This window comes from Camelus ferus, chromosome 33 (assembly GCF_009834535.1).
Source record: "Camelus ferus isolate YT-003-E chromosome 33, BCGSAC_Cfer_1.0, whole genome shotgun sequence".
In the NCBI taxonomy this organism is placed as follows: domain Eukaryota; kingdom Metazoa; phylum Chordata; class Mammalia; order Artiodactyla; family Camelidae; genus Camelus; species Camelus ferus.
In genome coordinates, this window is record NC_045728.1 from 9882366 (window position 1) to 9895692 (window position 13327).

The 13327-nt window shown below is 48.7% G+C and overlaps 1 protein-coding gene across 6 annotated transcripts in view; it reads right to left on the reverse strand.

The window, feature by feature from the left end:
- Positions 1-13327, reverse strand: part of GRIK4 (glutamate ionotropic receptor kainate type subunit 4) — a 387436-nt gene that overhangs the window by 117161 nt on the left and 256948 nt on the right. For all 6 annotated transcript variants that reach the window (XR_004317018.1, XM_032472706.1, XM_032472703.1 and 3 more), the window contains one exon: positions 12416-12469. Coding sequence is in view for 5 of the 6 variants with exons in the window: in XM_032472706.1 (XP_032328597.1) it covers positions 12416-12469 (54 nt within the window). In the remaining variant the exon portion in view is untranslated. The remainder of the gene's footprint in view (positions 1-12415; positions 12470-13327) is intronic.

Below are 13327 nucleotides of genomic sequence, written 5' to 3' on the forward strand. Positions count from 1 at the left end.
CCCGGGGATAGGGGGTGACAGGGAGGAAATAAATAAAATAAAATAATTTACATGATTCCTGCATGAGTTTTCTTTGGCTGGTTGCAGAAGAGGAAGTCAAGGAGATTCAAGGTATGAGAAGGGCTGGCCTAGAGGGAGATTTTCTACTGATGAGATGGAGATGTCATAGAGGGGGTCACGAGCAAGTAGGGGATGACATGGATGGGATGGAAGCATCGTGGGCAAGGACCGCAGAGTAGCCTCTGGATGCTGGGAGTGGTCCCTAGCCAAGAGCACAGAAGAAAACAGAGATTCCAGTCCTACAACCCACTGCAAAGATGTGAATTCTGCCAACAACAGGAATGAGCCTGGAACAGGTCCTGAGTTCTGGATGAGAATGCGGCCGCAGACACCATAATTTCAGCCCGAGCGGAGAGCCCAGCCTTGCCGTGCAGATGTCTGATCTACGGAGCTGTGAACCAGTCACTGGTGTTGTTTAAGCTGCTAGCTTCGTAGCAATCCATTTCACAGCAAGAGAAAACTCACGTAGCACAGAAAAGCAATAAAGATCAATTTGTTAAGGAAAAGATGTGGGCGGGGAGGTAAAGGGCAAATCCTCAGCTTGACCACTTGTTGATGGAAAGAACTTGGACAAAGCCCTCAAACTTCTCTGGGCCTCGCTTACCTGCTTTGTAGAACTGGAGCCCCTACCTTGTAGTGTTATTTTGAGGATGTGAAATCTTGAACATAAAGTACTTGGCATGATGTCTGGCACATGGCTGGCACTCAGGAAGCCACAATTACTACACTAGCTTGTAAAAATGGGTAGGTTTTTATGATCAGATTCCTGATCGTGGATTATTGGGAACGGCTGGGTCGCTGGACACATGGGGAGGCTAGGGCACTGCGCATCGAATTAACGGGACTGTTCATGCCAGAGGTCAAGGCATGGCTCCCCTCTCCCAAAGCTCTATGAGGCAGAAGGTCTGGCAGTCAGAAGGGGATGTTTCCATTATGTTTCTAGAGATATTGAGCCAGAGGAGTCTCCAGAGTCTGGTTCTTATTTCAGTTTGATTTATTTCATAGGCACAGTCTGGTGCACCCTGCCAGTAACACACACAGGCCCAGACATGGGAGTGTGTGTGTGAGCATGTGTGTGAGCGTGTGTGTTGGAGCAGGTGCGAGGAATGAGCTTTAATTCTATTAAACGGATGATACGCAAATATCTCAAACTTGGTTCTGGGAGCCCCAAGGGACCTGTGTTCGCTGTCATGCTGTTTGTCAAACACGAGCAGAGGGGCTGACTGATAATTGGTTCCTCCGATGCAAAGCAGGGTTTCTTCGCCTCCACCAGGGTTTCCACACCCCCTATCGAAAGCTTCTTCGGCTTCTACTGATTTTCCTGGCAAACCTCATCCTGCTCTCACACCCTCTGCCCCTCGCCGCTAGGAATCAAGCGGATTTGGAAGTTCCTGCCTCACCTGTGATCACCAGTTCTCACTGTGAGGCCCAGGTGCTGGACTTCTGTTCCCCAAAGCCCTGGCTGGTGGTGTCCGTCACCTCAAAGGGGAGAGTTGTTGACAGCTCTCCGAGTGAGCCTGGAGTGTCTCAGGCATTTGTGACCAGGTACCACCCCAATAAAGGAGTTAACTCAGGATCACTTGTGACTTACACCTTCCCCCTTCACCTGCCTGACACAGGCCAGGGAAGCTGGCAATTGGAGGCCCCTGTGGAGTAATGTGAAGGTTTCTCCCCACCCCGAAATACCTTCCTCGCCAAATCCACAATTTCCCAGAGGCTCCACTTCCTTGGTGAAGGCTTCAGTTAAAGAGCAAATGTCTACGGCATTAAACTGTGTTATTCTTCACCTAGAATATCTTCCCACCCTCCTTCTTCACCTGGCCAACTCCTATTGATCCTTAAAGGTCCACGGGCTGTGGCCTCCGCTAGGAAGCTATCTGTGGGCTTGCTGGGCCGAGCCAGGGGCCCTTCTGCCGTGGTGTGATAATACTCTGCGACATCTTCGTCATTTTAACCCACAGATTTACAGTAATCAGTGTGGCTTAGTCTCTCCCTCTAGTCTGACCTCCTCACAGATTGGACTTTAGTCACTGCTGCTTCCAACACACAGCACAGCAAGCGCTCAATTAACATTGACCTGCGAGGGCATGGCCTGCGGATCCGGGGGCCCCTTCTCTCCACTCCTGACTCACCGTGAGAGCTCAGGCAAGTCACACTCCCTCCCTGTAAAATGATGAGATTCAGTTAGATGCTTTCAAAGATTCTCCCCAAATTCCATTCACATATTGGCAGGAATTGGATTTTGAGACTGCGGTGGCCCATCGTCTGTCAGGGCTCCGAGGAGGTGAGCTGGACATGGGACACAGGACAGTTACATCTGGGCAAGAGAGGGAGAGAGGACCACTCACAAGACAGGAGTGCAGCCCTACCAGCAGGGAGGTGGGCTGGAACAGCAGAGGGTACTGGAGGGACAAGCAAACCAGACAAGGACACCAGCAACCACGAAGAGGAGTGTGCCCTGCTTCAGGTGGAAAAGAGGCTGGGTCCACCCAGTCATTTACTATAGACTCATCCAGTCCACGAAATCAACAGAATTTAAGCTGAAAGGCCCCTTTAGTTTATCCCCAGAGGAGAAAGGGCTTGCCCAAGGCCACACACAGTCAGTTAGTGGGGCAGCCCTTGGGCCTGCCAACCCCAGCTCGAATGCTGAAAAGTCCAGCCACCTTGCAGGGCACATGGATGTCACCTCACCCGAACCTCCACCTGCCGGCCTGGCTCCCCTCTCCCCATCACACCCCCTCGCTCCAGCCACAGCAGGCACCGTGCTCTCTCTTTCGCAGAACTACAGTGCTTACCTCTCTGCTCTCATGCCACCCTCCCATTCTCCTTTCGAACCATCCCTCATTAAACAATTCAAAGGACGCCCTGTCTGTAAACCTCTCTTCAAGCTCCCAAAAAAGCACTAAACACTTCCTCCTCTGGGCTTCCTCACTTGGCCTTTATAGAGTCTTTAAGCCACATCCTACTGCTGCTTGCATCCCCAGCACACAGTGGACATGTAATAAATGTTTGCTGAATAAGTGGAGTTGACTTTAGCATTTTCCACAGGTAAGTCACTTAATCATGACGAGCTAATCATTTTACAATCCCATAACCCGGGCCAAGGGACCTCCAGCTGTCGGCCAGCTTCCCCAAACGCAAATGCGAAGAATAATTTTCAGCCGATGCCTCCTGAATCTTCTCCCAATTCTTCCTGCCATTTCTCCCGAATACACCGCCCTCTACCAATGGCCTAGTTCAGAGAACAGACACAGGAGGGTTAGCAGCCAGAGAGCACAATTCTGGAGTAATAGCTTCTCCTTAAGATGCTGTTGTACCCACATCCGCCTAGGAGACATTTGTCACTGCCAGGTCCGCCACCTCTCTGGGTTTGCGTTTGGTGGGGGCAGCACCTTGGAAGCTCAGACAGACACATGGGGAGCCTTCACTCCATTACTCTTTTCCTACTTGCACTAAAAACATATTTATTCACCAAAGTATACTGTATTATGCAGAGTGGTTCTCCTAAAAGGCTCAATAAAGGTGAAATATGTGGATAGTCTTAATATTTTTACAATAAACTACACTTAAGAATCAATTGCTCTGGCACTGGAAAGTTGTCCGACTGATGGATTGTAGCTGTTGGCTAGCCCTGTGTGTGTGTGTGCGCGCGCGCGCACGCGCAGCATGTGCAGGTGTGTGTGTGTGCACGTGCGTGTGATGTGCTTTCAGTAAAAGACTGCACGATACAGAAGAGGCTCACGCACCCTGGGAACTGCAGTTCTAACTAGGTAAGAGGCCAATTTTGCAATGTTCCTGATAACAGCTTTGGAGTTTTGGAAAGCTAGAGGCAATGAATCAGGACACGGAGGTCCCAAGCGTGGAAATGCTCAACAGGGAAGTGGGAAAGAAGGGGGGGGAAGGGAATAATGTTTGCTAGCAGCCCCCTGAGGATTTCAAACTTTCCACGTTCCTCACAAAGTGATGTAAAACTGATCATTCCCATTTGACAAGAGAAAACTGAGATTCTGGTAGGTTAAGTAATGTGCCATGTGTCCATCTCACTTATGGCAGGGCCTGGATTCAAACTCAAGTCCTCGCTGATCTGAGTCCTGGACTGGCTCCCTTAAGCCATGTTTCCATCCTCTGTATCAACACAGTCATGAGCTCACCCAACCTCACGTGCCGGGTCATGGGGACAGCGGACAGAACTAGATAGTTTCATAATGACCTTAAACACGAAGGAGAGGTTTGATTTCAAAGACTCTTGGGTTCTGGCTCCATCAGTCAGGCTGGCTAGAAGAGGCCACTTGACCAAGACTGACCCTGGCATGGTGTGGCCAGCAGAGGATGCAGCCTCAGGTGACAGGCCACTGAGCACAATTGGACAGACTGTCCTTGTACTCTTCTGCCTCTTCCTACCTCAATGTTTTGGTCATTTTTTGGATGCCAACCCTGGGCTTCAGGTTTTGTCATCACCCTCACTCATCAGAACCCCCTGAAACCCTATCTCTTGCATCCTGAATGAAACACTCCTCCTGGTCTTGCACACCCTTACTTTCAAATCTGTCCAGCCCAGAATGGAGGAAGGGCACTCCAGACTGAGCAGTCACCATGTGGGCTGTGAATGTGCCAAGTACCCTCAGGAGAGGGGAGGCCGGGCCCAGCTCCTCTGGGATGAGCTGTGGACCTTTGTGCTCATGGGCTTAGTTGGGATGAGCTGAATTCCTGTTAGATGTGAGGAGACGAGTTATCTCCCATGGACTCCCTCCGAGTCCAAGAACTCTGTCATGTTATGAATTTGTCCACTCATTGACTCTCTAAATATTTACTGAGCACCTACTACGTGCCAGGAGGCAACTGAGGGTACAGTGATGGACAAGACAGACTTGGTCTTGTCTTTATAAAGTTCAAAGTCTGGCGGAGGGGATACAGAAGAATGAATTTCCACTTGAGATGAATGCTGCAAAATACAGAAGACAGGGCGCTGTGAGAGTGTGTATCGGCAGACTCGATGTAGGCAGGTGTCAGGGGAAACTTCCTTGAGGAAGTGACATTTAAGTAAGACCTAAAAGATGAGTAGAGTTGGTTCGCCAGAGAAAGAAGCAGAATGGCAGAATGGTGAGCGTTTACTTCCTCTGGAATCATTTGTTTCTTCCCTCCCCGTCTGCCCCAGCTCCCCTTTCCATAATAATTCTAGCAATTTCAATTACTTATGGCTAATCCCTCTGATAAACCTCTAGAAAAATAACAATAAGCTCAGTCTGCTTGACAATAACATGGACCCAGAGGAGGAAAGCGAGCTGCATACATCCATTCTGCCTACACAAGATTAGAGGCTGGGCCGGAGAGGTGTTCCTTTCCGCAGGACTCAGTGGGACCTGGCTACTCTTAGGGAATTCGGGGAGCTGCTGGCCAAACAGAAACCGCTTCTGTGGGCCACGTGGGCCCTCGATCTGAAGGGTCCTTCTCCCCTCTCTCCAGGAAACATTCCCAACCCCAGGGTGCTATGAATTCAAATGTCCCCAACAGCGGGCAGGATGAAACAAGTCCAGAGCTGGAAAGACCCTCAGAGATCAATCTCGTGCAACCTCAGAATTTTCAGATGAAGAAACCAAAGCCCAGCGAGGAGAAATGGCTTGCCTGGGTAAACTCAGCAGAGCAAGGTGGCTAAGCTGCCTCAGGTTCGTGATGTGGCTCCACTACCTGGACCAAGGGGTCAAAACTTTAGAGGCCTCAGCTTGCTCATCTCTAAAATGGGGATGAAACAGAGCTCTGCGAGAGTTGTCATGTGAGTTCTGAATGAGACGATAACTAAGAAGCACTTACTACAGAGCTTTGCATGTAGAAGGTGGTCAATACACAGCAACTATCACAATTACTACGTCACCCAGCTAGTTAGCAGCAGGGCTGTAACTAGAAGCCGCAGCTGCTTCGCTGTCCATTCTCTGTATGATGAGCCCTCCAGCCGGTATAACAGGTGTAACCCCACCTGTGCCCCCCAACACCCAGCACTTGGCCCCGTCTCTCTAGATCCCCCAAGAGAAAAACTCCGAGGTGCCCACTGGCACAAATGGCAGCTTCCCCTCCAGCATGGCAGGTGGCGCCAAGAGCACGGAGCGCCAGCCCTTCCTGGGGCAAGAGAATGAAGTGATGCTCACAGCATCCAGCTGGCCATGCTGCTGCTCTGCTGGTGGCCGCCCAGGCAGCGCATGGACCATACAGCCCCTTGCTTCCAGTGCCCAGTTATTTCCTGCCTTTCCTTGACATTGCGCGACTCTGACCCTCACCCTCAATCTCTACACTTCTCCCTGCCAAGGCGGCGCCTCCCTCCTTTGGCGCAGGGCCCAGCTGTGCTCTCCCACAATAGATTAGGGTGATTTTATCTTTTCTATTAGGCAGTGATTGCGAATCTCCTTAGGTTCATTAGTAGCTGGATAATCCTCCCAGATTTATTAGCTCAAATAGCACTTCCTCCTTCACCTCCTCTTTTCAGATGGCACCTCTGCTCTCAGCAGCCGAATGGGCTGTGCCCAAAGGCCTTTAATTCCTCAAGTCCTTTATCCCAACTTCCATCAGTCTTGTGGAACAGTGGTTCCCTGCAGCCAAACCCAGAGGCCAACTGGAAGACCGAGGCTCCTTCCAGACTAAAGACCAGAACGAGCACAGAGACTCTGTAACCGTCCAGTGCGTGCTCCACCTGGAAGCATCATACAGGACTGTCAGGCCGTCAGCCCTCCTGGGTAAGAGCGCTGGACGTGCAGGCCCTTTTAGTTATCAGGGAGCTGACGCCTTTGTAACGAAGTGCTGGTCTCCACGTGCAGGCCCAGTGAGCCTCTAAGCAGACATGCCAGGGCTTAGGGTGCTAATTGCTTTTCCAGCATACGGGAAAGAGATGTGTGACAATAATTGATCATTTAATAATGTGGCAGATACGGCTAAATGATCACCATACCCATGTCCTCCTTTCCCTGGGCACACAGAGGATGCCATTGCCCTGTCTCCCTTATAGGGAGGTGCAGGGATGGTACTGAGTTCCAGCCAACAGAACTGAGGAGAAACACTGGGTACCACTTCCAGGCCTGGCCCCAAAAGCCCTCCTGTGTCTGCTCCTGCATGTTTTCCCCTTTCCTGGCATCTCAGAGAACACATGAGAAGCTGGAAGAAGCCTAGGCTCCCCCAGATGACCTTAAGGAAGGCTGCCCGATGATCTGGAACACTCTCTTGGGACTTTAATTGAGGGAGAAATATACTTCTACTGTGTGAAGCCATGAGACTGAGGTTTATCTGTTACAGCAGTCGGCACTGCCTACCAGATGCAAAGTGTTATCAATAGCCAATTTTTAATTTTACCAACTTTTTTTGAGACGGATGTTACTATTCACATTTTACGTATGAGGAAACTGAGGACCCCAAGAGCATCAGGGCGCACAGCCAGGCAGCCCCGGGAGTGGGGATTTTCACCAGGCTGCCTGCCTCAAGGACTGGGCTTTTACACACCAGCTTCCTTCTCTCATCATAAAGCTTCTTCATCAGGACCCTCAGCTTCAGCCATGAGGTCTCACTTCTTTCAACTGGAAAACTCCACATAGAAATAAAAAAGCACATCTGAACACTTCATACCCATTAAGATGGCTGTTACCATAAAAACAAAAAATAACAGGTATCGGTGAGGATGTGGAAGAACTCAAACCTTCATACCTTACTGGTGGGAATGAAAAACAGTACAGCTAGGAAAGAGTTTGGCTGTTCCTCAAAAATCAATCACAGAATTACCAAAAGATCCATCAACTTCCCTACTAGATGTATTCCCAAGAGGGTGGAAAGCAGGGGCTGGAACAGATACTTGTAACCTGTGTTCACTGCAGCACCATTCATAATAGCCAAAAGGGAGAGACAACAGAGACATCCACACTGATGGATGAAGAGATAAACACCATGTGGTATATACACAAAATGGACCATCATTCGGCCTTGAAAGGGAAGGAAATTCTGACACATAGATGACCCTCCATCTCCCAAAGCCCAGGGCTGACGCACTCACCCTCCCTGTGGGCCGGACCCTGACAGAGAAAGAAACCGCGTTTCTACAGGGGCGAAGGAATGGATGGTTTAGAAGTTTGACTCATGATGGATACTTTTGCCCCAACTCCTGTGATGGGTAATCCACTGATGGAGTCCGGAGCAGCCAATCTAATCCACTTATTACAGATGCCCTAAATCAATCAACCTTCTGAACACCTGGATGGGATGGACTTAAGGGGACCTGACCAGTTACCCAGTAATTACTGGCACCAGCGAACCCTACAATGGCCATGCACAGAAACTGAACCACCTGGTTCTAGTCATTCTCTGGAAATTAATAAAATGGCATTTTACGAGTCACTTTTATAGTTTGCTAGAGGCTGGGCAGCAAAATAAATATCTCCTGTTCCCTTTAGTACAGGGGACATATATATAGGACTTAAAATAATATCTTCCCCTTACAAAACTAGTATTGCTGTGTGGGTAATACCTCCCAAGGCAGGCATTATTAGTGTCTGCCAGCAGATGAGGTCGCTGAGGCTCAGAGAGGTTAAGTAATTTGCACAGGATCACACAGCTGGGAGCGAGTCAAACTAGAATTCTTATTCATATCTATTCATGCCAACGCCCGTGACTTTTCAGCTCACTGTGCTGGCTCTCAAAGAGCTAATCTGAGTGCCCGCTACATTACTGTGACAGAATTCAGAGAGATGGGACATGATGGGGGCCCTTGAGGAATTCAGAGAAGAAATAAATAAGAATTAAAGTCCAGGTGGCACCCATTTTGGGGGGGAAGGGGCTGTAGCAGCCCAGAGGATCACTCATGACCCTCTGTACAAAGCCCCTCCCACTCTGGCCTAAGACTCCAACTGCAACTGGGCAGAAAAAATGGACTTAAAAATAGTTTCTTTACGTCCACTAGGGGTTTGTCCCTTCCAGAGAGCCAAGGCCCTAATGAAAAGCATCCAGCATCTCTGACTGGTTGACTTTTGCAATGGCTCCTCACCTATTTTCTTGGCTATTATTCAGCCATCATCATTCATGCACTTACTTTTCCGATTTCCCCTTGCAAACTTACAAACTGTGTGAATCCTGTTAATTCCGGGTTCAAAGAACTCTCTGACTGAGGAAGGCTCCCAAAGCTCATCTCGTTCTGTGCCCGCCCCCGCCAAGGAGGACCAAAGCTCTTTGAAAGCTGTAAGTGTCACAGTGTTACCAAAAAACACAACGCCTTAGAAATACATGGTACGCTGCAATTTACAATGCATTTTTCTTTATCCTTGCCACAACCTTGTAAGATGTGATTACCCTCATTTTACAAATGAGAAAATCGGGGCTCAGAGAGTCAGTGTGCCTCCCTCAAAGTCACACAGTGAGTATAAAGCAGAGTGGGAACTTGACCCGGGTCTCCTGACTTCACAGGCCAGCGCTTTCCCCACTAGACAAATCATCACAATCATTATCACCATTTTTGAGAAGAGGGAATAGTTACGCAGAGTGGGGGATGCTTTCTTAAAACTCTCCAATCCAAGCAAACGCATCTTATTCTCCTTACTGTCCTGGGAACTCATCTTCCAAACCACTAGCCTCCTTCCATCTGCAAAGTCACCCTCCTGACCCTTCTGCTGCCCTGGCTGCAGAGGGGGTGTCCCTGGCAGGCTGGCACAAGGCAGGCAGCCCCTGGCCTGACTTTTTCCTCTCCTCCCTTCTACTACCCAGGCTCCCAAAATGGAACACAACTGGAGTTGAATATCTCTTTACTCTTCTGCCAACTTGCCCGGGCTCCCCCAGATGCCTCCTCACTTTAAGCAAATGCTTTTGCATTGCTCAGGGAAGAATCTAATCCTTCCCTTCCCTTTACATGTTAATGCTCTGATTTACAGCAGCAGGTTAGATGGGGGAAAAAAATTCATCAGCAAACAAAGAAGTTCCTTCCGCTTTATATTTTGAGGGGAGGGGGCCGAGGGGGACTTCTGGGGCGCTGGCAATGTTCTATTTCTGGATCCGGGGGCTGCTTACACAGGTGTGCTTACTTGGAACACGTTCACTAAGCTGTGCACGTGTGATTTGTGTGGTCGTCTTCTCTAAGTAATGCTTGACTTCAGTGGAAAATGCCAACAATGGAACAGGCAGGTCTGACTAGGCGACGACTGAATGACTGGCAAGCCTGCTGTGGAGGGAGTCCCTACACCAGAAAAGAAGCTATACAGGGTTCTTCAAGCGGGCGTTCAACTCTGAGAGCACAGGCCTGTAGGATGCTTTAGGGCGAACAATTTCACAGCAACCCCAAGAAAGGGCTGTTCACCAAACTATAGCTGCAAAAGAATGGGGACCTCAGAAGAACAGCCTGTCTCTTTGGACAGCCATCTCCTCAACCTCGCAGGACATTTCAGGAGACCTGGTCCCTAAATCCAGGAAGGGACACTGAATGAGCCCCTAGGTTTACCCTACCACCTGTGTTGGCCACGATTTCATTTTAAGATTCAGGAGTCCAATCTGAGGTTGAATTCTGCTTCCTAAACACATCAAGGATCTTGCAGTTCATTGATACCTGCCTTCCATCTTTTAAGTAGGTTACTTTCACAGAGGGCTGTAAATAATGAATAATAATTAACTGACACGCCCATCCCTGGAGCCGTCCATGTGTTTGAAGTGACTCACTCTTTCTGGACAGACCACATACTCTCAATCTCCAAGTGTGTGAGTTTATCCTTACTCCCAAACACTCTTGCCTACTTTATCAAGAAAAAAAGCCTACCTGTCTTTCAGGATGTAGCTTAACGGCCCCTTCTTCCGGGGAGCAAGTGGCCCCTGCTCTGGGGTCTAAAGCATTCTGTGCACACATCTCATAGAATTTGGCACTTTGCAGCGCAACAGGTGCTTTGCAGTAGGCTTTTCCTGGGCAGGCCTGGCTTCTTATTTCTATTTTAATCCCCAAGGCCTGGCCCGGTGTCTGTTGGATCGAAAGCACGTTTGGATGAAGGGGCCACTTAAATGATCTGCATGCGTGTATCTCATGCATTTATAAAATAAACAAATACATAAAATAATTAAATCTCCTCTCTGAATGATTATTTATTACAGCTCTATCTGTAATAGACCAAAACTGGAAACAACCAAGATGTCTCTCCATGGTTGGGGTAGACGGTTAAGCAAACGGTGGTACATTCACACCATGAAACACGACTTGTCAATAATAAGGTACAAGCCATTGATTCACGCAGCAACTTGGGTGGATCTCGGGGGCACTGTGCTGAGTGGAAAAAGTTAACCTCAAAAGTCTCTTATTTATGACTCCATTTATATCAAATTAGAAAATTATAGACATAGAGAACAAATTAGCAGTTGCTAGAGGTTAGGGATTGTGGGAAGACGGGAGGTGGGTGTAACTATAAGATGGTGGCTGGAGGGAGATCTTGGCTGGAAGAAAATAGTCTTGTGTCCTGATTGCCCTGGGAGTCACACATCTCCACGCATCTTAACAGATTTGATATTTTCACATCCTGGTTTTCAGACTGTACTGTAATAATGTCAGCTGTAACCACTGGAGAACACAGGGTTAGAGGTCCATGGTACCTCTCTGTATTACCTTTGTGACTTTCTGCGAATCTATAATCACTTCAAAATAAAAAGTTATAATGTTTTAAACCTACCCTCTGAGGTTCTTTCTACTGAGCCTATCTATACTTCACAACATTTCATATTTTTTAATACTTTACAATTTCAAGACACTTACATATCAATTAAATTATATCATTTCAAAATGATGCAACTCCATGACATAGCTGTGCTGTCCATAAGCCCATTTTACAGATAAGGAAACCAAGGCTCAGGGCTTGCTCAAGGGCACACAGCTGGCATGTGGTAAAGCTAGTGCTCCAACCTGACTCAATTAACAATTTCTATAGACCTGTTTATTTAGCTGCAAAATAAGAGGATGTGGCAAAAATGGCCCCTGGAGGCGCATCCAGGTTTAACTCCGTACCCCTTGTATGTCGGCTACACAGACTAGTTGTGCTCCAGTTTCCCTACTTCTGAGCCAGCCACCCCAGGGCCAGTAACTGGACCTATAGGGGAGACTTATCCATCACAGGGACCAGCATGTAGCTGGCAGCATCTGAACTGAGGCATTAGACTCCCAGATCCCCATTCTCTCAAGACTAAGCATTGTTGGAATGAAATTCCCAGTGGCTCTTGGGTTTCTCGGACACCCTGCCTCTCTGGCTGGCTTCTGCTCCTCTGTTTCCATTTCCCCTACTCCCCATCTCCTGGGCTTCATTCCGTTACACCCCACTGACCCTAATTAATGATACTCTCTATGCCAAGGAGGTGAGCTGTGAAAATGTCTTACCAGATTAGTGAAGATGTATGTGTAATAGGCTGACACCATCCCTAGTTCCGCCGCCTGCAAAGAGAAGAGAAGGAAATTAGAAAGGAAAATAAAAACCCACTGGAAGTGAATGAGCAGTGAGGGCTCCAAGTGTCTGCCCTCTGTCTGGCCCGCTACCCCTGGGTACCACGCAGAGCAGAGCATCTTGACCGGTTCTTACACTGCCCTCGACCTTGGAGGATGAAGCACAGAACACTGGCTTCTACAGCAGGGTCTCTCCACCCCACCCCACACTTCCAACTCACAGTAGCTGATGGTCTCATGAACAACTCAGTCCCCTGGGTGTAACAGTATTACAGAAGCCAGGATGACTTTAAGGGAAATGAAAAAAATAATAAAACAGGCTATGATCGTTATCTCCACAATTATTAACAATAACAACAGCCAACATTTAGCCACTGTTCGGTATGCGCCAAGCACCAGAGAGCGTTGAACTTGGGTTAACTCGATGAGTTTGGGGGCTGTTATTCCTTCACCAGCCCCCATCTGACAGCGGAGGGGCTGAAACACCGAAGGCTACGTAACATGTCCAAGATCACACAGCTCATAAATGGATAAGATGGAATTAAAGGCAGGCAGAGTAAGACCCCCCCCGGAGGACTGTGCATTGGTGGGACTGCTGACACACCCCTCTGAGGGGCCAGTGCCGAGACAGGAGAGTCTGTGGGTTGCAGGCAATTCCCAAAATCACCCCACCCCAGTCAGAATGAGAGCGAGCGAGACTCATAAGCACATCTTTGAATCTGCAGTGATGCTGGAAAACAAGTGACTCATTTGCAAACCCTGGTCCTCCTATTAGTAGGAAGGAGCCAGTTGCTTGTGACATGCCTTGCCCTTGGTCACAGTGCACCAGCGTGTCTCAGCACACACATG